Source organism: Galeopterus variegatus, unplaced genomic scaffold (assembly GCF_000696425.1).
Source record: "Galeopterus variegatus unplaced genomic scaffold, G_variegatus-3.0.2 Scaffold18, whole genome shotgun sequence".
NCBI lineage: Eukaryota > Metazoa > Chordata > Mammalia > Dermoptera > Cynocephalidae > Galeopterus > Galeopterus variegatus.
Window position 1 is genome coordinate 864,806 of NW_007726129.1, and position 27,116 is coordinate 891,921.

Consider the following 27,116-nt stretch of genomic DNA (forward strand, 5'->3'; position numbering starts at 1 on the left):
TGGGGCTTGTTAACCCCATGTCTCCGCTCCCGCCGGGCTGGAGTTCCTTCTTCCCGCCGATTATTCAATTTCTCAGTCACGGAAATGGGAAAATTGGGGAGAGTACGGGGCGGCATGGAAACGCGCCGTGAAGGGGGTTCGCCAAGCTCCACGGGGCAAAAGGGGTGCCGGGAGCTCCCAAGGCGGGACTGTCCGAAGTGGGTGGTTGGCCCTGGATGGAGAGAGGCTAGGGGATCTGCAGCCCGCACGCGCGCGCACACACTCAACGCTAGCCCCCGGCCTGCCAGCGCGCTCACAATCTCCAGGTAACAAGCCACTCGTCAGAGAGAGCGACGAACAGGCAGGCACCCCCACGTGCGCTAGGGGTGAGGCTCCAGACCCGGACCATCAGGCTCAGCCTCGTCTAGGTGGAGCTCTCGGAGGTTGGAGCAGGTGGGGTGGGGGGTTTCCTCCTTCCCATCGAGGCCTGCGTGTCGAGGCGCACAACACCGCGCTTTGGCACTTCCTGGAGCCAGGCTGGCCCTCGCACCTGTGTGGACAAACTTTTCTCTGTGATCTCTGATGACTCCCCCACAGCTCTAAGGAACCCTGATGATCCCCGCCGCCCTCCCCTTCCCCAACCGACCTCTGGTGATCCTCCCACAAACCTCCATGTGATACCTGGTAACTCTCTCTGCCACCTCTGACCCATCAACCCCAGACCCGCCGCCGTGACTCCCACTGCTCCTAGACTGCCTCCTGGTGACTTCCACAGGTCCCGTATGACCCTCACGGACTGGGTTTCTGGTCTTGCACTTTTATTTACGGAGACCTCATGGTCCCTGGGGCGAGGAGTGGGAAAGAACGGGTTCGCCCAAGGAGTCAGACATGACCAACCAGGGAAGTGGGAGCGCGGGCCCAGGCCGGGAGTGTAGGTTCTTGGGTCCTGGGCTGAGTTCTGGCGGCCCTCCCCCAAGGTTCCCGGGGCCACCCCCGGTCACGTGGCCCGCGGGGCCGACAGGTAACTCGCCCGGAGAGGGCGGAGGCCAGTAGGCGTCCCGCCCCGCGGGGCCTCAAGGGCGGGTCTCAGCAGCGCCCACTGCACCAGCCGGGAGGCAGGTGCGGCCTCCAACACACGGTGTCCCGCCCAAGCTGATCCACGTCCGCCGTCGGTCGGTGCTTGCGTGCGTCTCATCGGTCCGCGTGTGTCTGGCCCAGCGACCCCTTTCTCTGCGGCCATGACACCGCCCCCGCCGCCGCCCCCACCCCCAGGCCCGGACCCCGCCGCGGACTCCGCGGCGGACCCCTGCCCTGGTCCCGGAACACTGGTTGTCCTGTTTGGGGCCACTGCTGGTGCCCTGGCTCCGAACCTGGGCTCCGACGAGACCGACTTAATCCTCCTAGTCTGGCAAGTGGTGGATCCGCGGAGCCGCCAGGTAGGGTGGAAAGGAGATGGTGGGGGTGCCCAGGGAGCTTCAGGGCCCGAGGGGCGCAGCAGCTGATCAGCTTCTCGCACCGCTCGCAGGTGGGGACGCTGCACAAGTCGCTGGTTCGCGCCGAGGCGGCCGCGCTGAGTCCTCAGTGTCGCGAGGCGAGCGGCCTAAACGCCGACAGCCTGGCACGGGCCGAGCCGCTGGACAAGGTTTTGCAGCAGGTGAGCGTCGGGGCCGGGGTGGGTGGCAGCACAGCCGAGCCGCGGGGACATTTCTCGGCTGGAGAGGCAGCAGGAGGCGAGGCCTGGCGCGCCGCGACCAGCCGGCCCAGGCGGTAGGAAACTTTGAGCGACTCTTGCGTGTGCCAGCCATTCCCGGGGACGCCTTACTTTTCAGCCTTTACAAGGGATCCACTCCTACTGAGAGGATGGGGATGGAGGCTGCGGAATCCATCCGCGAGTCCGCGTCTGGAGGGGGAGCGAGGCTGAGACGCCTCTGGGAACCTGCCAGGTCAGACCTCCCAGAGCAGCAGCCGGAAGCGAAAGGGTCAAGGGCCCAGACTTGGCCATAGGTCACCGGTCCTTGCTTCCTGCGTCCTCGGCCCGCCCGCCCGGGTGCCGCTGGAGCGGGGGCGTAGGGCGGTTCTGCCCCAGAGGCAGACGCCGCCAGGTGTAAGCTGCTCGTCTAGGCCTGTCCCGGCCGGCTGGCCAGGCGTAGGCGCTGTGCGGACCCCGCCAGGAGGCTACCTGCCTGCTGAGTGCAAAGGCCTGGGGTGTCTTCCGCCCCTGGCTCAAGTGGGAGGCGGTTTCCATTGCTGTTTTCTTTTCCTTGTCTTCACTACTGCACTCACCCTGTGCCTGACTCTTGAGTGTAATGAGTGTTAAGTGCTTTACATGCACAAATTCGTTCCATCTTCCAACAATTCTGGTGGTTCCTGATGAGGAAACACAAAGATGCTGAATCTGAGTCTGTTCCAGAAGGGCTCCCAGCTTAGCCCCCTCTTGGGCTGGAGGAGAGTTGAGTTGCCTTGCCTTGCCAGCCTCAGGTTGTAACGTGTCATAGAACTGGTAGGGGTAGGGGTGGGGGGGTGTGAGTCTATGATTAGTGTCCTCCAGCAGGGATGGAGGCTGGGGGAGGGGCTGGGCAGCCTCAGGAGTGCCACCCCCTCTATGAACAAACAGCTGAGTGCCAGCCGGTCGATAGGATGTGGGTCAAAGCTCATGCTGCCCCTTGTGTCCAAGTATGGAGCTCTGTCCTTGGAGTTTCTCTGCGCCTCGGTTGGTCAGACCTGGAGGCGGGACTGCCATTGACCATGAGCCTTCTGGGCCTCAGGCAGACCTGGGCCACCCCCACCTGTCTGAGGGTGGTGCCTGATCAGGGACAGGTTTAACCTGCTTTGCCCTGCCCCTTTCTACCTGCTTGTCCCACTCCACCAGGTGTTTGCTCTGGCCCTACTCCAGACTCCTGGAGTGTGTGATGGGGGCTTGGGTTATGTGTGTGTGACTGCCCTCATTTGGCCTGGAGGAGGTGACAGTGAACTAGGACAGGGGTAGGGGGTTGTGGGGATGGGACACAGGGCCAGGCCCAGCAGGCGTGGCCTTCTCCTCCCTAGGTAGGGTAGGGCTGAACATCTGGCTGAACCAGCTTTGCAGCCTGCGTCCCCCCCTCCTCCTACTCCCAGTACCTGCCTGCCCAGCTGTAAGTCTGTCTCTCTCCCCACTCCTTATCCTCAGTTCTCACAGCTGGTAAGCAGGGATGTGGCTCTGCTGGGCAGGGGCCCCTACGTGCTTTGTACTGATGGGCAGCAGCTGTTGCGACAGGTCCTGCACCCCGAGGCCTCCAGGAAGGTATGCCACTGAGGGCACAACAGGGTTGGAGTTCCCAGGACCCCAGTGTCATGGGGATAGGCAGGGTACCTCAGTTTCCCCATTCATCCCCACTCCCATGTGCCCCCAGAACCTGGTGCTCCCCGACACCTTCTTCTCCTTCTACGACCTCCGCAGAGAGTTCCATATGCAGCATGCGAGCACCTGCCCTGCCAGGGATCTCACCGTGGCCACCATGGCACAGGGTATATGTGACCCAGCAGGGTTTGGGTAGAGGGGCGGCTACAGGCTCTATGTGTCTGAGTATGTACATACTGGTGGGTGAGTTATATGAACACACACAAGCCTGCATCATCTGCTGAGTCCCTAAATGTACCCATGTCTTTGTGTCTCTGCTGGGATGCATTTGGAATGTGGGCATACGTCTACATACGTCTGGGCTGGGAACCTGTAAGCACACACATGAACTGGACCAAAACAAATGTGTTTGCTGGCCTACTGCACGCATCTACAGAGGGACTTGGGCCCAGGTGTGAACAGGATTAGTGCTCATGCTGGGTGCCCCAAGGCTTCTCGTTGCTGGAATTTCTTCATTGTTACTTCTGTGCCCATAGAGCTGGGACTGCAGACAGATGCCACAGAGGATGATTTTGGGGTCTGGGAAGTGAAGACAATGGTAGCTGTCATCCTCCACCTGCTTGAAGGGCCCAGTGGTAAGGTTCCCCTCACCACCTGTCACCTGTTAGGGCTGGGTGGATGCCTGCCTATTACTTCTTCAGAGTCCTCCTCCCCACTTGTGACCTTCCCTAAGAGATCACAAGGTGGAAGTCCGTTTGTCACTTCCTCATCTCCCTCAACTGTCCTCTTTTTGCAGAGCTTGGTGGGGAGATCCCCCTCCACCAGACCCTGCTGACCCCCATGCCATCTCCTCCCAGGTCGATTGTTTTCGAAGCCCGAGGTGATAAAGCAGAAATATGAGACGGGGCCTTGGTGAGTGTGGGAGCGGGGGCGGGGGTTACAACAACGGGACAGCTCTGACCCTGTGCCCTGCCCCCACAGCAGCAAGGCTGATGTGGTGGACAGTGAGACTGTGGTACGGGCCCGTGGGTTGCCCTGGCAGTCATCAGACCAGGACGTGGCTCGCTTCTTCAAAGGGCTCAATATTGCCAGGTGTGTGCGGCAGGATGGGTGGGCCCAATAGGGCAGGCCTACACCTAGGAGGTACTAACAGCCCTGGCTCCGCAGGGGTGGTGTAGCACTCTGCCTCAACGCCCAGGGCCGCAGAAATGGTGAGGCCCTTATCCGCTTTGTGGACAGTGAGCAGCGGGACTTAGCGCTACAGAGACACAAGCACCACATGGGCGTCCGGTATATTGAGGTGGGACATTGAGCTGAGAGTGGAGCGGGGGAAAGCTGAGGCTGGCCTGAGACCCATGGGCTGTTCCCTCTGTACCCACAGGTATATAAAGCAACAGGGGAGGAGTTTGTAAAGATCGCAGGGGGTGAGTGTTCCCCCAACGGGGCCTAGCTCTTCTGGTTCTTGACCCATTCCCACTTCCCCACCTCTTCTTACCTCTCTGCTCCCCTGTGTGGTGGGTGTTTGTAAGAGCATGACAAACTGGCAGGTGACTCCCACACTGACACCCATGCCCCCCACCCAGGCACATCACTAGAGGTGGCTCGTTTCCTGTCCCAGGAAGACCAAGTGATCCTGCGGCTGCGGGGACTTCCCTTCTCGGCTGGGCCAACGGATGTGCTAAGCTTCCTGGGGCCAGAGTGCCCAGTGACGGGGGGTGCTGATGGGCTGCTCTTTGTGCGCCACCCTGATGGCCGGCCAACTGGTGATGCCTTTGCCCTCTTTGCCTGTGAGGAGCTGGCACAGGCTGCTCTTCGCAGGCACAAGGGCATGCTGGGTAAACGATACATTGAACTCTTCCGGAGCACTGCGGCTGAGGTGCAGCAAGTGAGCACCTAGAACTTCCTACCCACTGATGCACTGCCTCTTCAGGGTGCCCCGTTGGTAGGTACCCTGTGCCCCTGCCCTACTTGGCATGACCATCCTGTTGCTGCCTTCTCCTAGGTCCTGAACCGCTATGCATCCAGCCCACTCCTTCCCACACTGACTGCTCCACTGCTGCCCATCCCCTTCCCACTGGCAGCTGGGATAGGGAGGGACTGTGTACGCCTTCGAGGCCTGCCCTACACAGCCACCATTGAAGACATCCTGAACTTTTTGGGAGAGGCAGCGGCTGACATCCGGCCCCACGGTGTGCACATGGTGCTCAACCAGCAGGTGAAGCTACTGCCAGTAGGGGGACCACATAAATCATTGGGTAGGGGTGTGTGTTAGGGGTAAGGCACTCTGGCACACAACAGACTGCTTACAAGACGGTGTGCACAGGGCCGGCCATCAGGTGATGCCTTTATCCAGATGACATCAGCAGAGCGGGCCCTAGCTGCTGCTCAGCGTTGCCATAAAAAGGTGATGAAGGAACGCTACGTGGAGGTCGTCCCCTGCTCCACAGAGGAGATGAGCCGTGTGCTGATGGGGGGCACCTTGGGCCGCAGTGGCATGTCCCCTCCACCCTCCAAGCTGCCTTGTGAGTGCCCCAGGGACTGGGGAAGAAGGAGGTATGTGGGGGCCAGGCTGTTATAAGCCCTCACTTACTATAGTGGGGACTCATTTCTGGCTGCCCTACCCAGGGCAGTCCTGGGCTCTGTGTATATGCTCTACTTTTGTCTCTAGGCCTCTCGCCACCCACCTATGCCACCTTCCAGACCACCCCAACCCTCATTCCCACTGAGACGGCAGCCTTGTATCCCTCTTCAGCACTGCTCCCAGCTACCAGATTGCCTGCTGCCCCAACCCCTGTTGCCTATTACCCAGGACCAACCACTCAACTCTACATGAACTACACAGCCTACTACCCCAGGTAGCCTACTGCTAATTGGGAACCTCATGGTTCTACTCCCTGTCCTGGTTTGGGGGAGGGCCATGATCCCCTTTCTGGGTCTGTTGGAGATCGACTTTATTCTGAGATGACAAGGGAATTAACAGGTGTGAGCCAGCTGGTGCCATCTACAAGAGAGACTGGAGATAACTTTGTAGAGGCAGGGGTTTTAGGGAGGAGGAGGAAGTAAACTAAGCACAAGGCAGAGGCAAGGGAGGAGGGATGCAGGTCTTGATCTAGGCCACAGGTGGGATGCACTATCAAACCCCCCTCTCTCCCACCCTAGCCCCCCAGTCTCTCCCACCACTGTAGGCTACCTCACCACACCCCCTGCTGCCCTGGCCTCTGCTCCCACCTCAGTGTTGTCCCAGCCAGGGGCCCTGGTCCGCATGCAGGGTGTCCCATACACAGCTGGTATGAAGGATCTGCTCAGTATCTTCCAGGCCTACCAGGTGAGGTTGTGTGGCTGGAGGGCTTGAGGGTCTGGCTGAGCCCAGAGCTCTCTGCCCTAAGTCTGTGTCTCTTCTGCAGTTAGCCCCTGACGACTACACTAGTCTGATGCCTATTGGTGACCTACCTCGCACTGTGTTACAAGCCCCCAAGGAGTGGGTGTGTTTGTAGGTGAGGACCAGGAGGTAAGAACTAGCTAAAGGCCTCAGCTAACATGCCTCCCCTGCATCCAGAGGACCAGCGCCTTCAACCTGGTGGCTTCTTTCTGGCTTGTCAAAGCTCTCAGAAGGCACCCAGGGGAGCCCAAGCCCAGCTCCATTCCCCACTTATTCCTCTGGCTGTTCGCCCCAAAGATGATAGCTGGACTCTACATGCAGGGCTGGGGGTGGAATGGGGCTACCCTGCTCCTGATGTCCTGACTTGGGCCTCCTGAGTGGCACTGGAGAGCCATTTGTTTGTTCTATGGCACATGACCACAGATACTGTGGGGCTGACAGGTCTGCAGCAGGCTTGCTCTCTTTTTTAAAATATAAGCTCCAGTACCTTCAATGTATGACTCCTGGGAGAATCAAGGATCCATCTGAGCCTCTAAGTAAAGATCCCAATGCTGTTCCTCCCCCCATCCCTCTGGTGGGGGATAGGGAGGCAGAGAGATAGAAAGAGCTGGTCCCCACCCTCAGGATACTTGGACCTAAGAGACCATGGTGTGCCAGGGGTGGTCCAACCTAAGGATATTAGCCCTCCTTCAGCTGGGCACAAGGAGTGTCAGATGACAAACCCACAAGCTATTTTGATGGACTGTGCTGCAGTATCCCCAGAGAACACTAGGGGGCAGGAGGCCCCCACACAAAAACTCAGGCTTGACTTTTAAAGGGGACTTTCTGCCAACTTTTCATGCCCACCTTGGGAAGGCCAGTTGTCCTGAACCCAGCAAACACCGTGAATGTTCTTTGCACCCATTGAAGGGTGCAGAACTGAAGCCGCAGGAGGAACTTGGAACTGTACCGTCTCCTCCATAAAATAAATAAAAGTTCCTGACCAAGTGGACTTTTTAAAAGCTGCAGGGCCCTGAGATTTGCCCCCAAAGGGGCTCCACAGGCGGAGGAAAACTCAGACAGATTTGAAGGAGACTGTTGACCTGTCACCATTTATTATTTCAGCACTATCACTGAGGAGCCTGAACTATTGGCTCCTCTTCCCTTTGTAATTGTGTAAGGAGCACTGCACTCCTATAAAAGATTTTAAAATACAAAATGTACAAGAAAACACAATCCCAAGTGCTGTAAACATAACTGAGAACCAGTTCCTTTACTAAACATCCATTTTATAAAGTACAGGGTTTCAACTTGAGCCCATCTGAACCTTAAAGATGACCATCTGTTCTGAATATCAAAAGCAGGGCTTCACAGCCAGGCCCAGCAGAGGTCTGATGATAGTGGCTGGCCCTGGGTGGGGGTGGGTTGCACCCCAGGCAGCAGCACCACACATGAACCCAAAGACATTTGTTCCTTTTAAAGCTGTTTTCAGCCATGTTTCTCTGTGTATTTCCAGTAAGCAAAAGGCTGCTCACTCCATTCCTCAACCCAAGATCTAGCATGGGTTGGAGAGGGAAGGGGTATGCGCTAGCACACGCCCAGCTGCTCAGTGCTGCTACTAGAAATCAATTTGCATAGTCCAACGGATGTGTGCTTTAACACCACTACGTTGCACAAAAGTTTATGTCTTTATGTACAGAGCCAAAAAATACTGACTCTTACACCAAAGCTTTTATAAAGCTGATATAAAACTGCTTATATGGTATACAAAGCTCTATTTTAAAATTTAACTTTTATTTTAAATAGGAAAGCATTTCTAGTGCTACAGGCATCAAGGTATTTAAAAGGCATCAAAATTTGGTGCATAGCAACTCTGGATCATAGAGACTTTTATTCTTGAGGGCAGCAAAGCAACACCCAAAGGGCCTTACAAGGGGCACTCTTGAAAGAATCCCATGTGAGGCAGCTTAAATCAGGGGCAAGAGGTTGTAGAAGCAAGTCTAGCCACATCTCTGGAACTTCACCTAAGAGGTCACCCACCTGCCCCTCCAAAGGAAGCTGTGGGCTTCCAACCACAGGCCCTGAAGCAAAAATACTATCTATACTCTGTGACACAAAACTCGTCTTCAAAGAAAGTTTGAAAACACCCAGCTCCAAGAGGGGCCAGAATAATTTGTTGGAGGATAGACATTTTCTCTAACTAGTTTTAGGGGAGAAATCGAAAACATCTTTTTTTAAACAATACTTCCTCATCCTAGGTCAACAGGTCTTACTCTGCTGACTAAAAGTGGTCAGCAACAGGCCCGGCCCCCTGAGCCGAGGACCAATGTGGCCTCAGTAGAGATAATCTTGGCATCTAGGGCCCACAATCCTCTGGAATAACAGCATCAAACCTTCAACCAGCTCAGCACAGTGGCTCACATGTAGGCACTCAAAAAAATTTGCTTCCTGAATAAATGAATGTACATTATTTCATTGGAAAACATACTCCAAATTTCAGGGGCTTTAAAATAGGCCCAAGAACAGATAACGAATCCCATTAGGGGCAGGGTTAAGGGCAGAGTTTGAAAAAGGTACCCAACTTGGGCACCTCCTTTGGTAGACAGCAGGCTGGCGTTTCTGCTGGCCCCTGCCTTGGACACCAGTCTTACCAGCAGCAGCACCAGGGTATCTTTGGTGTGGAGGGTCAGGTCTATGATGCCACCTCATTTTTGGATGTGCTCAAAACCTGGGGAAAAGGTGGGTTTTTAGGTCATAGAGACGGGACAGGTTAGGCCAGAATTATTTCAGGCTGTAAACAGAATAGGGAATAAGCCTTCCCATCTGGCATCCTGCATTTTCTCTGCCCGTCCTGATGCATAGCTCATTTGTGCTTAGCTTCTGACAAAGCCTGGCCTCTAGAGAAGAGTCAGAACTGCAAAACTGCCTAAGCCATCATGAGACTGGCTTCGAAGATTACAGAACAGTCAAAGGCAGATGTTCCCACCTGAAAAAGGTTCTGGGACCAGAAAACAAACAGGAATAGCACTCCACAGCCTAGCAGTTTTTAGGATGGCAGTAAGTGAAAGCTACCAAGCTAAAACCTCACCTTTCAAAGTCACCTTACATGTAGCCATCCTACCCAAGGTCTTGAGGGTAAAAAGCAATTTCAACAGGGAGTGAGTATGGAGAGACTGCAGGAAGATTACCTAGAAAGTTACAAAAAGGCTATGCTCTGGAATGTCTTTTTATATTCCAACACTTCAGTGATGGAATGGTCTCTTCTCATTTTATCTAACATTTTACTTTTATAAAGAGGTATAAGCTACATTTGGCTTTATTTCCTATGACTCTATGAAAGGCTTCAGGACACATGCTGAGTTTCTGAGGCATAGGTATGGGCATGAGATAATTTTTTTCCTTCCTTTTTTTTTGTTTGCCTCTGGAAGGTTTTATCAAAAGTTCCTGTTTTAAAAATATCATCAAAACTAAAGGGCCCTTCGAATGACTGTAAAGCAGTACAAATCACCAATCCTAGCTAAGTAACCAGGTCACCTGCAAAAGCAGCACCTCTGAAATGAAGAGCCCGCTGCATTTACACTCAAAGCACCCATCATATAAAAGTATTCTATTTAAATATAAAAAGCAAAGCTCATTTTCCCAAAGCCTGTTCTATTATAAAATCTACCCAAGGCCTGAGGTGGAGGAATGCTGCTTTCCCCACAAATGGTGAGTCCAATTCCTGGTGCCAGTCCTGAAGGCCGTAGAGTTGGAAACCCAAGGTCCAGGGAGAGAAACATGGTGAGAAAGTGGTGGTGGACACAAGGCTGCAATGAGTTAGAGTCCATCAGATCTTCCTAAATCCAGGGATTCGGGACCCCGGAGGGGAGCTTGCTTGCTCACCCCTGTTCCTTGGGAAACAGAAATCTGGGACATGTCTCTCCCAATTATTTCGTTCACTGAAAAACAAGAAAAGGGAGAGTGATTAGTGACCTCTGAGTGACCACATGATGTTCACTGCTTACCTCTACCTTAGCCATTTCCCTTCCCGTGGCTTTCTGTAAAGGTGAAGACAGTGCTTGAAGTCTGCTCCTGAGCTGAGTAGCATTACAGACAGAAACATTCCATAAGCTGCTCCAGATCCCTCTTTCTGTTCCTTTCAGTTCACTTTGGGTTAGGAAAGGAGATGGCTGAGAGAATAGGAAACATTCTTACCCTTAATCTAAAGGCTTATGTGCGCTAGAGCAGAGGATAGGGTACTTTTGAAATAAATGTTCAACTTATCTAATTTTTCCTTAATTTGCATCCCTTTGGGAAAGTTTTCCTTTTCTAATTCCTGCAGTGCCACCTCATATGTAAAGTGAATGAAAATAAATGCTTTGGTCAGAGTAAACCACTGAGATTTCAGGGATTATTTTGTTACCCGATCTTAATACAAACACCCTTAATTATGTGGGGGGATTTGTATCATTTGTGATCCTTTCTGATTGCAGGCTCTTGCTTTTCTGTTGATTTCTCTGATGTGCCAAGTACCTCAGGGAGCATAGTGCTCTGTGAGGTCCAGTGCAAAGGACCCATAATTTGTCCCATCTTATGCAACAAATATAGAAGGGAACACCCCAAATCCCCCAGATAAGAAACTTTAGTTCTCACATCATTTCATTCTTTGCTTTATCAACTGAAGATTCTATACTAATCCACTCCTAGGCATATACACAAGATAACTGAAAATGTATGTCCATGTAAAAACTTCTACTCAAATGTTCATAGCAGCATTATTCATACTAGCCAAAAAGTGGAAACAACCCAAATGTTCATCAAGTGATAAACAGATAAACAAAATGTGGTCTCTATCCATACAATGGAATTCTTTTTTTTTTTTTTTTTTTTTTAAAGGATGACCGGTAAGGGGATCTTAACCCTTGGCTTGGTGGTGTCAGCACCACGCTCAGCCAGTGAGCGAACCGGCCATCCCTGTATAGGATCTGAACCCCTAGCCTTGGTGTTATCAGCACCGCACTCTCCCAAATGAGCCACAGGCCTGCCCTCATACAATGGAATATTAAGCCTTGAAATGGAATGAAGTTCTAACACATGCTATAAAACATGGATGAACCTTGAAAACATTGCACTAATAAAAGATGCCAGACACAAAAGGTCATATATTGCATAATTCCATTTATATGAAATGTCCAGAACAGGCCAATCCATAGAGACAGGAAATAGATTCCTGGTTATGGGTAGAAAGTAATAGGAAATTACTACTAATGGGTATGGGTTTCTTTTTTGGAGTAATGAAAGTGTTCTAAAACAGTGGGGATAGCTGTACAACTCTGTGACTATACTAAAAACCACAGAGTTTCAAGGGTAGAAAGTAATAGGAAATTACTACTAATGGGTATGGGTTTCTTTTTTGGAGTAATGAAAGTGTTCTAAAACAGTGGGGATAGCTGTACAACTCTGTGACTATACTAAAAACCACAGAGTTTCAAGGGTAGAAAGTAATAGGAAATTACTACTAATGGGTATGGGTTTCTTTTTTGGAGTAATGAAAGTGTTCTAAAACAGTGGGGATAGCTGTACAACTCTGTGACTATACTAAAAACCACAGAGTTTCAAGGGTAGAAAGTAATAGGAAATTACTACTAATGGGTATGGGTTTCTTTTTTGGAGTAATGAAAGTGTTCTAAAACAGTGGGGATAGCTGTACAACTCTGTGACTATACTAAAAACCACTCAGTTTCAAGGGTGAATTTTATGATATGTGAATTACATCTACAGCTGTTATAAACAAAAATAGATCAGGACAAAAAAGAAAACCGTACTTAGAATTTGATGTGATCACAGAGCAAAGAGACACTAATGATCGTTTAAGAAATCTTCAAGTATTAATGTATAATCTTTTTATAGTTTACATAGTTAAGAAAAAAAATTCTTCAAACTCATATACTCATTATGGCTATAAAGAGAAGGGAACTAACATTTACTCATTCCACAAATATTTATTGAGAATCTATGGGTTAGACTTTACAATTGAAATTAAATCTAGTGGCTAGAAGAAGAAGTTAAATCTTATTTCAATTAATCTTCAGAACAACACTTTAAGATAATTTTTTTTAACTGAAACGATTTTATGTATCTATGGGATACAGCAATGAATATCAGTACCCATGTGCAATATGTGGTGCTCAAATCAGGATAATTACTATGTAAGATAACTATCATCTGACCTTACAGATGAGTTAACTGAGGCTTTGACAGTTCACATAATTTGCTTAGGTTACATGCTTAGTAAACAGAGGAATCTGTCTCAAAACACCCGCCACATTTTTGGAAACCAAAAACATAGAGAGGCAAGGAAATGATTCAGACAAAGAAAATGCATAGGACCTGGGTAAATGTGGTGATGCTAGTGGAGGAGGAGCAAGTGCGGTGATGGTAAGAAGGAGGAGAGAGGAAAGAAGGACTGATTTACCACCACCAAGGATCTGAGACGAGGAGAGAAAAGAATGGTGCTGTCACTACTGGAAATAAACTGAGGGGTTTAAAGGAGGAGGGTGGTAGGTTGGGTCTGGAATTGGAATTGGAAATTAGAACACCCAAATGGAAAAACAGTGGCAATGAATGAATGATCAGAGCAAGAAGAGATTTAGGCATATTCATTCTCATTAGAGACCTGTAAGCAGGGGAGAGAAGTGTTTTGCACTGAAGGATTTAGTGCCACTGAAGAACAGAAGACTGAAAATAATGAGTGGGAGTAGCACTGTGTGCTTGGATGAATTCAGTGTGAATTCAAACCAAACCTAATTTTTAGGCCACTCTTTTACTTACATATTTGCTTTCCCAGGTCTGTCCTGCCACTAAGCTTCATGTGTGTCCTTGGACAAATTACTTCATATATCTAAAACTCCATTCCTTAACTGTACAATGATGGTGTTGCACTAATAAGGTCTCTTTCAGCTGCAGAAGTCTGTGGCTTTATGTCAACAGACAATTTTCAACTGGCAACACTCAGAAAATATGCAAAGAAGGGCCGGCCCGGTGGTGCACTGCTACAGTGCGCCGCTTGGGAGTGCGGCGGCGCTCCCGCCGAGGGTTCGGATCCCACATACAGACTGGTTCCCGCTCACTGGCTGAGCGAGGTGCAGGCGCAACGCCGAGGGTTGCGATCCCGTTGCCGGTCCCAGTCCGGTACGGGTTTTACTTACATATTTGCTTTCCCAGGTCTGTCCTGCCACTAAGCTTCATGTGTGTCCTTGGACAAATTACTTCATATATCTAAAACTCCATTCCTTAACTGTACAATGATGGTGTTGCACTAATAAGGTCTCTTTCAGCTGCAGAAGTCTGTGGCTTTATGTCAACAGACAATTTTCAACTGGCAACACTCAGAAAATATGCAAAGAAGGGCCGGCCCGGTGGTGCACTGCTACAGTGCGCCGCTTGGGAGTGCGGCGGCGCTCCCGCCGAGGGTTCGGATCCCACATACAGACTGGTTCCCGCTCACTGGCTGAGCGAGGTGCAGGCGCAACGCCGAGGGTTGCGATCCCGTTGCTGGTCCCGGTCCGGTACGGGTGCGACACTGAGGGTTGCGATCCGTTGCCGGACACGAAAAAAAGACAAAAAGGAAAAAAAAAAAAAAAGAAAATATGCAAAGAAATAAAGGATGAAGATATGACTTCACTGTGGTTAGTACTGAATGTAAAATAGTAAAGACATAGAGACTAAAAGCCAAGGAAATCTGATTATAAAACAGTGAAGATTAATCAGTGCTGGAGAGCTAATAATCACTAATTGATAATCAATATTTGAAGGTAATTGGACAATGAAATAAGAATTGAAAAAGGTAGTTTTTATGGCAGCCTGGAACATCTCTCATTTACGAAGGTCTTTGTCAGATTTTTTTGTGGGGGGAGGCAGTGGCTGGCGGGGTATGGGGATCCAAACCCATAATCTTGGTGTTATAAGGCTGAGCTCTAATCAACTGAGCTAACCGGCCAGCCTGTCAGACGATTTTTAAGTAAATTTGCCAGGCTAGGATTTACTGACCATGTATGATGGTTGCTTGCAAAGAATAATGGAATATAAACTAAATTTACTCCTAACTTGCTAGAAATAACTCACTGGAATAGTTTCTATGTAATAAATGAAAAGCTATGAGGATGCTTTGCATGAGAATATGTTTTTCTCTCCAGTTTCATCAGTATAATTAATGAAGAGGGGGGAAAAAAAAACCCCTCTCATATAGTATATAAAGTAGCAATATAAAGAAGGCATAAGAAGACAAGGCAGGCCTTGGTGCCTGTTATTTTGAGCCACAAAAAATGCAAGGAACAGTGTTTTTAGTGTGGATTCTGGAAGTTCCATGGGCTAGTCTCATGCTAAGAGGGAGCACAAGGATGACCCACAATCTCTGTGCATGGCCTCTCACACTCCCATCACATTAGGTTATCAGTAGGCAGCATCATTATTAGTCTCCCAAATAGGATGTGAGCTCAAGAAAGGCAAGGATCTTACTACTGAAGGAACACCCATTTCTGATGACTGAATAAATGGATCCTAACTTAATACAATCATTTGGAAGGTATATGGAACTAGTACAATGAAGATTCAGTAGATGGTTGGCAGGAAGGGGACCAGAAAATGTTATTAAGACTAACACATGACATCTGATTCTGATGGTGTCTATTTTAGGCAGGCCTTGCAGCAGTGGTAAAAAGCCAAATAGCACCCAGTTCACATTCAAGTCATCTTTTCCTGTCACTTAGCCCTTCCAAAGGCAGTAACTTCAGAGATGTTCCAGGCTGCTATAAAAACTACCTTTTTCAATTCTTATTTCATTGTCCAAGTTTTAAAACTACAAGCTGATTATAAATGATGTTTTATTATCAAAAAACACTTTTGTTTTTTTATCATCAAAAAACACATGGTCTTTATAAGAAGTCAGTATTTACATGTTCCTGAGGATGATATCCAGCACTATCCATTCACTTACCAAGTATACTTATGTAAGCATGAAAACATCATTTTCCAAAGTGGGTAGGTGGTATTACTTATAACAAAATCAATGTGTTATTTCTGTTTCCTCTCACCAAAGCTCTGCTATTCTTTTGCCGATGTGCCTGACAGTTTAGGATTTTAAGACTGATAAAGTCAAGGAGATTTTCCACAAAGTATCACTCAAGCTGACTACACTCAAATATAGGTTAAACTACAGAATTGTAATTCAACAGTAGTCTGTAGATTTAAGTTCCAACAGGGCAGAGACTTTGTCTATCTTGTTGTCCACTGAATTCTTAGTACTCATACATATTGAGTGCTGAATAAAATTACTTGCCAATTCAATCTTTAATACAATTTGCAGACTTGGAGCAATGATTACAAAAATCATGCTCAGGGCTGGCCAGTTGGCTCAGCTGGTTAGAGCACATCCTTGTAACACGAAGATCAATGGTTCAGATCCAAGTACCGGCCAGCCACCACAAATTAGATAAATGAATGAATGAATGAATGAATGAAAACAAATAAAAAATCATGCTCAAGTAATTGCTATAGGTGAACACTAATTAGGAATTTTAGGACAGGGAGTGAGAACTGCAACAAAGTGCTTTTAGAGTCCTTTTACAAAATCTCGAGCCTGATGTTAATGATGCAAGTCCTCTGCTTTCCTTCTCCCCTCACTTCTCCATCAGGCCAGGGACTCTGGTTCAGGCTCATACCTCTGGGTTCCTGAGATATCTTCCTGATGGGACTGGCCAAAAATTAGGTGTCAAGTGAAGCAAGTCAAAATTATTACTGGTAAAAAAAAAAAAAAAAAAAAAAAAAAAACTCTGATGTAGGGGCTGGCCCGTGGCTCACTTGGGAGAGTGTAGTGCTGATCACACCAAGGCTGCGGGTTTGGATCCCTATATAGGGATGGCCAGTTAGCTCACTTGGGTGAGCGTGGTGCTGACAACACCAAGTCAAGGCCCAAGATCCCCTTACCGGTCATCTTTAAAAAAAAAAAAAAAAAAAAACTCTGATGTAGGGGCTGGCCCGTGGCTCACTTGGGAGAGTGTAGTGCTGATCACACCAAGGCTGCGGGTTTGGATCCCTATATAGGGATGGCCAGTTAGCTCACTTGGGTGAGCGTGGTGCTGACAACACCAAGTCAAGGCCCAAGATCCCCTTACCGGTCATCTTTAAAAAAAAAAAAAAAAAAAAAAAAAGTTTGTGGAAGAACAGAGAAGGACAATATGAATGTTTTCATGAACTTTTTGAAGACCCCTTGTATATGTAAATCATTAGCAATCTTTATAAATACTTAAGTTGTTACTTCTTAAAAATACCAGTGCTTGCAATTTCCTTTTCACTTCATTTTGAATGTACAGAAGCATGAATTTATTGATTTATTTAAACCCTAGTCCACTAAGGATGTGAGGTGGCTTTATCTTTTTCACCAATTTACAATAAGCATAAAGAGTCGCTTAATGCCCCTAAAGTACAATTTTATCATTTTTCTACCTTTAAAGAATAAAGTGAATTAAATACCTAGAACAATAGTCAACAGCCCTCAACACCAGCACTAACAGGTTATGTAGATCACAGCACTTTGGGCAGCCACCATCCTCGACTCCCACTACTCCAACCCCTGGATTTGCCTGTGCCGTTGCCACAAAAGTAGAGTCAGAGCAATCAGCAATATTTACTGTAAGAAAAAAACTTTTTTTATCCAAGATATATTCAAATTAGCAGTACGCTGGAATGCTACTTCTACGCACAAGAATGAGATGTTTGAGTAGCAACAAGCCTCTTATTTAGAGCTATTTCCTATGCTTATGGACTCAGAGTTAGTTAGAGCTAACAAGCATGGTATGGTAAGAAATCTCACAACCAGGTGGAGAAGGGCAGGGTAACCCAGGGCACTGTCTCAGGATTAGGCAGATATTGTCACATACACAAAAGCCCGAAGAGCCTTTCTAACTCGCATTTTTGTAAAGGATTTTTGAGTATTATTAGACTCCACTTATATGTTATTTCCTCTTGAGGCTGTAATGAACATTCACCAAAGTTTGGTCAAGTCCATCTTTTCTTCCTTTCCCTGAATCCCAAGATTAAACCCATTCTCTGGGTAAACAATTTTATGGAGATGTTATTTTTTTATAAAACAAAGGCTATATATAGGTGCAATCATTTTCTGAATTTCACTTGAAATGAAGAAACAGATATTTGGAAGTAAAGGAACAGAAATGATTTTATAAAAGAAATTTAATGTCACTTTATGGTTTATTTATTACTTACAATAGCAGAGTTATGCTAAGATTTATATTTAGGCTTATTTGATAAGTCATAAGAACACTGTCTAAACTAAATATATGAAATACCGAATTCACCTATTTATGACATGATCTGAAGAACTAATCTGCTTTTATCAAAATATGATTAATTGTTCTTCTCAAGCTAAAGACAGAAATAAGTTCCCCCAAATTTAGAAGGATCTATGGTAGACCGCTGTCTCAATTCATTCTTCTCTAGTAACTGAGGTTTAGCTAGTCACATGGCCGCCCAGCTACAGATTTCATTTTCCAGCTTCCCCTTGTAGCTAGACGCGGACATGTAATTCCTTTTCTCCAATAGAATGTGAGCAAAAGTGATGAGTGAATCTTCCTCATCATTTGCTCATCATTCCCTCTGCCTCCCCTTACCCCACCCTCTTGCTTTGGGCTAAAACTCAAAGTGGTGACTATGCTTTGACAAAACCTAAGGAGAAAGAGAAACAACAAATTGAAAGGAATCTCATCTCTGAATTATCATGAGCTGTGAGAGAATTTCCAGTGTGGTTAAGCCATTGTACTTTGGAATCTCCATTATACTGACTTAGCTTATATTATTAATGAAAATAAAATTCACCAACAGAATGGTAACACAAAGAATTTTTAAGTATTTTAAAGCAAGAACCAAGATAACCAGTTTGAGCTCTATCATGCCAGGTTTTTAACTAACTTATTTTAAATTTCACCCTGAACTCTAGATAGCTTCCAACCACAGGACAGATTGAAAATATATGCACAATGATCAAAAGATATCCTTCGCTTTTAACATTAGCTCTAATACTACAAAAGGAAAATTATTATACTGTGTTTTTTTTTTTCACCACAACTGATCGAGGGGGAAATCAGTCCTGTTATTGACTCCTTTCTTTTTAAGAACCTCTGTTGTGTGTGATGCTATTGTCAGTGTCACACAGATCTTTCCTCTAGAAGAGTTTGTAACCAAAGCAAACATTAAATTTCCAGCTGAGTAAATAGAATATGCATCCCTGAAAGTCTATTCAAGTATCAGCACGTACACTTTTGTATCAGTAAAAACTGAAATGTGAAAAAATAAACACTTCTTTTCAATTTGGGTTAAGATATGGGACTCAGAAGCATTTTAAGAATTATAAGAAGAATTCCTTTTCCCTATTTTGTTTTCTCACATTGTATATTTTTCTCTGAATAGTCCTGTCCACTGTTGACTTCCAAATGTGTTATCTCCAGGGGCCAAACCTGAGCTCCAGAGCTGTGCATCCACATGACTTATTCTACTACCTGTGCTCTGGATCCTCTCCAGGATCCTGTTCCATCAATTTTCCTTGCTCTCCATATCTTTAATCAGTTTCATTATACCCACCATATCCCCTTCTGGATCCTTCTCATCAGCACATAATATGGTTAAGTCTCTCTATTTCAAAATAGCAAGCAAGCAAACAAATTAAAACACTGGACCCCACATTCCCCTACCTACCTACCTACCACCTACCTACCTACCTACCTACCTACCTACCTAATCTACCTACCTACCTCCCTACCTACCTACCTACCTAATCTACCTACCTACCTACCTACCTAATCTACCTATCTATCTATCTATCTTCTATGTTTGGCAGCTGACCGGTATGGGGATCCAAACCTTTGACTTTGGTATTATAACACTATGCTCTAACCAACTGAGCTAACAAGCTAGGCCCCCTATCCGCCGCCCATATCTAATTCTTTCTTTCATGGCTTAACATCTTAAAGGAGTTATCTCTACTGTTTCTATGTTCTCACCTCCTATTCACTCAGATCCATTGATCCCATCACACCACAGAAACAATTATTTCTTACCAAGATCACTAGTGATCAACTTGTTGCTTCAAATATGAGAAGAACAGTAGACTAACCACTCAAAGAAATAAGCTTTACTTTGTTTGGCTGTGATGTGCCTAGGGAGATTTACCTTTCTACAACTGATTTTCTCACCCATAGAATGAGGAAATTATTTTAAATCCTTCTGCTTATAACTTTCCTGAGAGTTTTAAATATACTCACATAGGAATTTAGTCACCATGTTTAATTCTCTCATGGTTAGACAAGAATGATGTGAGACCAGGGTAGGCCCAGTTTCTGGGAGAAGCTAGGGTTTTGATGTCTTGTTTGATGGGCGATAAGGAGGCTTCGGAATTCTAAATATAAAGATTTGGGTTGTGAACCTGATTTTTAAGGCCCCTTTCAAATCTGAACTCATTTTTAAATGAAATTCAAATGGCATTCTGGGAATTATAATCTGTGTTTACAATTTCTTTCTTTTTTTTTTTTCCTTTTTGTCTTTTTTCATGACCGGCAACGGATCACAACCCTCAGTGTCGCGCCCGTACCGGACCGGGACCGGCAACGGGATCGCAACCCTCGGTGTTGCGCCTGCACCTCGCTCAGCCAGTGAGCGGCCGGTCTGTATGTGGGATCCGAACCCTCGGTGGGAGCGCCGCCGCGCTCCCAAGCGGCGCACTGTAGCAGTGCGCCACCGGGCCGGCCCTGTGTTTACAATTTCTATCACATACTTTCTTACATGGCTTTGAGAGTCTTTGAAGAAAGGAGCTGAGGTGACAGTGAGGGTAGGCTATGTTCCTGGTTGGCTGCTGAAGACCCAGAGGCCTGAGGCCTAGCCCCTTCCCTCTCAGACACGGGCTCCACTACTATGGCTTCCTTCGAAGTGGAGTCCCAGATGAATTACCAGGAGTGCAAACATGAGCACCTACAGGGCATGCCAAAGATAAATATTCCCAGTTGCCTCTGAAAAATGGATAAAATTTCCTGCTTTAGGGCTGGTTGGTTAGCTCAGTTGGTTAGAAGGTGGTGCTGATAATACCAAATCCGGGGTTTGATTCCTGTACCAGCCAGCCACCAAAAAACAAACAAAAAACCACAAAAAATTCCTGCTTTATTTCCATTCCATACTATCTCACATCAAAACTTAAGATCACTTGGGGCCGGCCCGTGGCTCACTCGGGAGAGTGCGGTGCTGATAACACCAAGGCCCCGGGTTCGGATCCCATATAGGGATGGCCAGTTCGCTCACTGGCTGGGCGTGGTGCTGACAACACCAAGTCAAGGGTTAAGATCCCCTTACCGGTCATCTTTTTGGGAAAAAAAAAAAAAAAAAAAAACTTAAGATCACTTGACCAGAAAACAGTAGGCTCGCACACCTGATCAGCAACAAACCTTACTTGGCCAAGCTATAGAATTCATGTATATGGAACCCTTCTCTGCTTTGGTTTAATAAACCTAATTAAATGCTTGCCATTCACTCCAACCCAGACTAAAATTATAAGCACCAGTGTGAGAGCCTGAGTGTAGTTAGATTTAAAATGTAGGTCTAGTTGTCAAAGTGTAGCCTCAAAGATAATGAGTGGGCCTACCAAGAGGGTGCCCGTGCATAGCCCCTCCTCTTTGCCCATGCAAATCCAGCCACTGCATGCAATTACCAGACTTGGGCACAAAAACAATGACACATTTCAATCAACACTCACCCTCTAGATTCTCCAGAAAGGAGCTTGACATGAGAGCTCACTCTGGTTAGGCCATTTCTCTGGTAAACCTGATGGCTGGTGTTCCAAGTCAGACATAAACTGGTCTGTGTCAAAGAAGACAACATCACTACTGAATGGAACAATCCAGAGGGTGAACTTAATCTACTACAGTGCCCAGCCTGTTTATTTCTATAATTAAGAGAAAAAAATTTTTTTTTTTTTTAAAGATGACTGGTAAGGGGATCTTAACCCTTGACTTGGTGTTGTCAGAACCACGCTCAGTCAGTGAGCTAACCGGCCATCCCTATATAGGATCCGAACCCGTGGCCTTGGTGTTATCAGCACCACACTCTCCCGAGTGAGCCACGGGCCGGCCCTATAATTAAGAGAAATTTAATTGTATTTTACCTGTTAATCACCGTATAAAATGGTTTCCCACATTTTGTTAGATAATATGAATACTGGAGTCCAGATAGTTTAGGTAATAGATGATTTATTTTTTTTTTTTAATTAAAAGGGCAATAACTTTAATCGTTTTCAGTGGTTTTAAGGGATAAATTAGGTTTTAAATAAAGCAGTTTTTATTAGATTAGTTCTATTAGTAGTTCACAAATACTTGTCTGTGACTACATTAGAATTACCTGGGCACTTGATTAAAATATAGACTGCTGGGCTCTTGATAAAAATATAAACTCTCTGGTGTAGCAGCCCCAAAAACTACATGCACAGCCAAATTTGGGGGTCACAGAGGAATATTTCTGATTCTAAAGTTCACACCCTTTAGCAGTTTATGAAATCAATTCAGCAAGTTGAAAGCAGTACTAAAAAAAAGAAAGAAAGAAATAGAATAAAATAGAAGATAGCAGGCTGCATTCTCTTTCATAAAGGTTAAGAATTGGTTTGTGACAATTGTATAGGTTCTTTTGTGTGTGTACTGGGTCATGTTATAAAACTTATCTCTTACTGTGAGAAGCTGTCAAAAACGTGTGAAAGTCAGTGAAGTCAAGAAAAGTCACTATTGGCCATTTTTGCAGTAGTGGCTGAAGCACTCAGATACCCAGTTCAAGTCTAAAATACAATAGAATAGGCAAAGCCTCTTCCTTTGGCCTATAAGGAATTATTTTTGGCCTTTGTCGTACAACTTCGAACAAAAGGAACTAACCTCAGAAGAGAAGAATCTGAATGTAGTTTCTGTGTGAACAATAATTAACACCCTTATCTTAAGCAGATAAAAGAAAGAAAACAGGAAAAGCCAATTTGTACAAAATGTACCCTCAGTAAAGGGTCAAAACAAAACAAAACAAAATAAACCCAGAAGTCCTTTGCTTAGGTGAAATTTTCCTGCCTTAAGCTTTTTTATTACTAAATTTGAGATCACTCACCTAGTTTTCAGGGGTGATTTAAAGATTACAGTTACGTGCAAAGTATTTTAAAGACTGAATATATACAAGGTTACTTCAGAAAGTTCATAGAAAAATAGAATTAAAAAATAAGAATCTTTCCAAGAACTTTTAAAAGACCCCTCATATTGCCAAAAACATCCCTTCTGAGAGTGCCCAATTTCCACAACTGAGTCCTCCAAAATAGTCTTGAAGGTATAGAATATGTGATATCAGCATATAAATTAGAAGAAGGAAGCCCTGGAACAAAGCTAAGAAGCCAACAGACCCTGTGGGGGCTTTTGTGAGTTGGCTGACTCAGTGGTAATTTCAGATTGTGCTTTATGAAAACTTGCATTCCTCCAGATACCCTTCTATTTCCTTGAAGCACTGATGACAGCTCCAAAAAATACCTCACTCATCTCTCCTGATCACAGTAACTTTCACCAAACATTTACAGAACAATTGACACCAATCCTTCTGAAACTCTTCCAAAAGATTAAAGAGCAGGGAACACTTCCTAACTCATTCTAACTCCAGCATTACTCTGATACCAAAGCCAGACAAAAACACTACAAGAAAACTACAGAATATCCTTATAAATATAGATGCAAAAATCTTCAACTAAATACTAGCAAACTGAATTCAGCAGCATAAAATGAATTATATACATCATGACCAAGTGGGTTTTATTTCCAGAATACAAGGACGGTTCAACATACACATTAGTCAATGAAAGAAAAAAAAACACATGATCATCTCAATTGATGCAGAAAAGCATTTGACAAAATTCAATGCTCTTTCAAGATAAAAACACCCAATAAACTAGGACTACAAGGAATTTCCTCAACATGATTATCATGGCCCCTTAGGGCCATATATGAAAAACCTACAGCTAACATCATACCAAATGGTGGAAGACTGAAAGCTTTTCCGCTAAGATCAAGAACAAGGCAAACAAATGATGCCCACTTGTGCCACTTCTATTCAACTTAGTACTAGAAGTTCTAGCCAGAGCAATTAAGTTAGAAAAAGAAAGAAAAGGCATCCAAATTGGAAGAAAGAGGTAAAATTATCTGTTTACAAATGTATAATAATACATATAAAACTCTGAAGAATCTACATATACACAAATATATTAGTGCTAATAAATTAAGTCAGCAAGGTTGCAGGATATGAAATCAACACACAAAATTTAGTTGTATTTCTATACACTTGCAATGAATAATCCAAAAAGGAAATTAAGAAAACAATTTCATTTACAACAGCATCCAAAAGAATAAAATACTTAGGAATTAACTTAACCAGGGAGGCACAAGATTTGTGCACTGAAAACTACACATTGCTGAAAGAAATTAAAGAACTGAATATATGAAAAACATCCCATGTTCATGAATTGGAATTCTTTTTTGGCAGCTGGCCAGTATGGGGATCCAAACCCATGACTGGTGTTATAAGGATGCACTCCAACTAACTGAGCTAACGGGCCAGTCCTGGAATTCTACTATTGTTAAGATGACAATCTACACAAAGTGATATACAGATTCAATGCAATCCCTATCAAAATCCCAGTGACGTTTTTTTAGAAATAGAAAAATCAAGCTGGCCATTTAACTCACTTGGGAGAGTGTGGTGCTGATAACACCAAGGTGAAGGGTTTGGCTGGGCAGCCAGTCCCCCTCCCCCCCCAAAAAACACAAACCCACCTTGAAATTCATATGCAATCTCAAAGGACCTCAAATAACCAAAACAATCCTGAAGAACAAAGTTGGAACACTCACACTTTCTGTCAGCACCATGCTCAGCCAGTGAGCCAACCGGCCATCCCTATGTAGGATCCGAACCCTTGGCCTTGGTGTTATCAGCACCGCACTCTCCCGAGTGAGCCACAGGGCTGGCCCAAACACTCACACTTTCTGATTGTAAAACTTACTACAAAGCTACAGTAATCAAAACAGTGTGGTACTGGCATAAGGATAGACCTATAGAATAGAATAGAGAGTTCAGAAATAAACTATCACATATTTGGACAACTGATTTTCAAATAAAGATTCCAAGACCATTCCATGGAGAAAGACCAGGCTCTTCAACAAATGTTGCTGGGAAAACTGGATATCCACATGTAAAATAATGAAATTAGACACTTACCTTACATAATATACAAAAATTAACTTCAAATGGATCAAAGACCTAAATTTAGAAGCTAAAACTATAAAATTCTTAAAGGAAAACATAGTGCAAACCTTTAGGACCTTGGATTTAACAATGGTACCTTAAGTATGACACCTAAAGCACAAGCAACAAAAGAAAAAATAAAATAGACTTCATCAAAATTAAAAACCTTTAAGCACCAAAGGACACTATCAAGAGTGGAAATATAACCCACAGAATTGGAAAAAATATTTGCCAATAATCTATCTGAAAAAGGATTAATATCCAGAATACATACATACCTCCTTTAACTCAACAACAAAAGACAAACAACTCAAAAAATGAGCAAAGGATTTGAATAGAAATTTCTCCAAAGAAGATACACAAATGGCCAATTAGCACATGAAATGATGCTCATCATTATTAGTCATTAGGGAAATGCAAATCAAAACCACAATGAGATACCACTTCACACCCATTAGGATGGCTATTACTACTATTTTTTTGGCTGGCTAGTACAGGGATGGAACTCTGGACCTTGTTGTTGTTATCAGCACCAGACTCTAACCAACTGAGTAACCAGCCAGCCAGGATGGCTACTATTAAAAAAAAATGGAAAATGATAAGTGTTGGCAAGGATATAGAAAAACTGGAACAGTTATACACATTGTAAATGTAAAATGGTGCAGCTACTGTGGGGAAAAAAACCAGTCTGACACAGACATAGGATTACCATGTGACCTAGCAATTCCACTCCTAGATACACCCGATAGAACTGAAAACAGAGATTCAAACAGATATTTGTATACCAATGTTCATAGCACCATTATTCACAACAGCCAAAAGGTGGAAGCAACCCAAATATCTTTCAACAGATGAATGGGTAAACAAAATGTGGTATAGAGTCTCAACCTCTGCCTCCCACCCAGGGATACCAAAATCCTCAGACGCTCAAGTCCCTTTTATAAAATGGCACACTATTTCCATATAACCTACACATAGTATCCCATATACTTAATTAATTTATTTGTTTGGGGGCAGCTGGCTGGTACGGGGATCCAAATCCTCCCATACACTTTAAATTGTCTCTAGATTACTTATAATACCTAATACAATGTAAATAGTTATCCTGTATTTTTTATTTGTATTATTTTTTATTGTTGTATTTATTCTTTTTATTAGTTTCTTTTTTTCAAATATATTTTATAAATATATATTTTATAAAAGATATAAATCATATATTTTATAAAAGATGACCGGTAAGGGGATCTCAACCCTTGGCTTGGTGTTGTCAGCACCCCGCTCAGCCAGTGAGCCAACCGGCCATCCCTATATAGGATCTGAACCCGTGGCCTTGGTGTTATCAGCACCGCACTCTCCCGCGTGAGCCACGGGCCAACCCTTTTTTTTTTCCCAAATATTTTTAATCTGTAGTTGGTTGAATCCATGGATGCATGTTAGGGGGTGATCAAAAATAATGCCATTTTGTGCCCTGCCTGCCATACTGACTTCTGTTTAATTTTCCTCCTCTTCTTCACTGGCTAATTCCACCTTAACCTTAGAGCAAGCTGTAAAAAGAACATAGATTTCAGGGACTGAATGATTTATTAAAGCAGGTGGTGTCAATGGTCTGAGAAATAAAATCACAAGACTCCCTGCCTCATGGATCACAAGATACCTGGTGAATGATGTTATTATTTTTCTTAACCTGTTTCCTTAAAGCTATTTTTAGTAACAGAGCTTTTGCTATAAAGCAACTTTGCCTAAATACAAAGAAGTAGAGCTTTCATCTGCTGAGGTCTGATTCTTTGTTATATGCAACAGTCCTATATGTAAGTCACCCCCACTAATAAATATCTTTGTATATCTCTGAAGGACTTGCCCACTTACTTCTTCGGTCTCAAAATACCTTCTCAATTTGGAGGGCACTATACTTTAACCCCCTCCTCACAGAATGCAGAACCCATGGCTATAGAGGGCTGACTGTATACATACAGTGGATATTATTCAGCCATAAAAAAAAAAAGAAATTCTGATACATGTTTATAATATGGGTGAACCTTGAAAACCATATGCTAAGTGAAATAAGCCAGACAACAAAGGACAACTATTGTATCATTCCAC

At 45.1% G+C, this 27,116-nt stretch overlaps 2 protein-coding genes across 2 annotated transcripts in view; one reads left to right on the top strand and one right to left on the bottom strand.

The window, feature by feature from the left end:
- Window positions 1–1,039: 1,039 nt before the first annotated feature.
- Window positions 1,040–7,677, top strand: ESRP2 (epithelial splicing regulatory protein 2). The gene is made up of 15 exons (XM_008567169.1): window positions 1,040–1,415; window positions 1,505–1,633; window positions 3,146–3,259; window positions 3,369–3,483; window positions 3,853–3,951; window positions 4,174–4,228; window positions 4,298–4,408; window positions 4,484–4,616; window positions 4,698–4,740; window positions 4,900–5,201; window positions 5,319–5,531; window positions 5,640–5,838; window positions 5,985–6,171; window positions 6,476–6,641; window positions 6,721–7,677. Exons 1-15 carry the CDS (start codon window positions 1,218–1,220, stop codon window positions 6,808–6,810), a joined length of 2,154 nt encoding a protein of 717 aa, XP_008565391.1. The 5' UTR covers window positions 1,040–1,217; the 3' UTR covers window positions 6,811–7,677.
- Window positions 7,678–8,447: 770 nt separating this feature from the next.
- The window catches only part of NFATC3 (nuclear factor of activated T-cells, cytoplasmic, calcineurin-dependent 3), a 147,179-nt gene continuing 128,510 nt past the window's right edge, over window positions 8,448–27,116 (bottom strand). Inside the window, exon 10 of the mRNA XM_008567157.1 lies at window positions 8,448–10,612. Coding sequence (XP_008565379.1) covers window positions 10,491–10,612 — 122 coding nt within the window. The 3' untranslated portion in view covers window positions 8,448–10,490. The remainder of the gene's footprint in view (window positions 10,613–27,116) is intronic.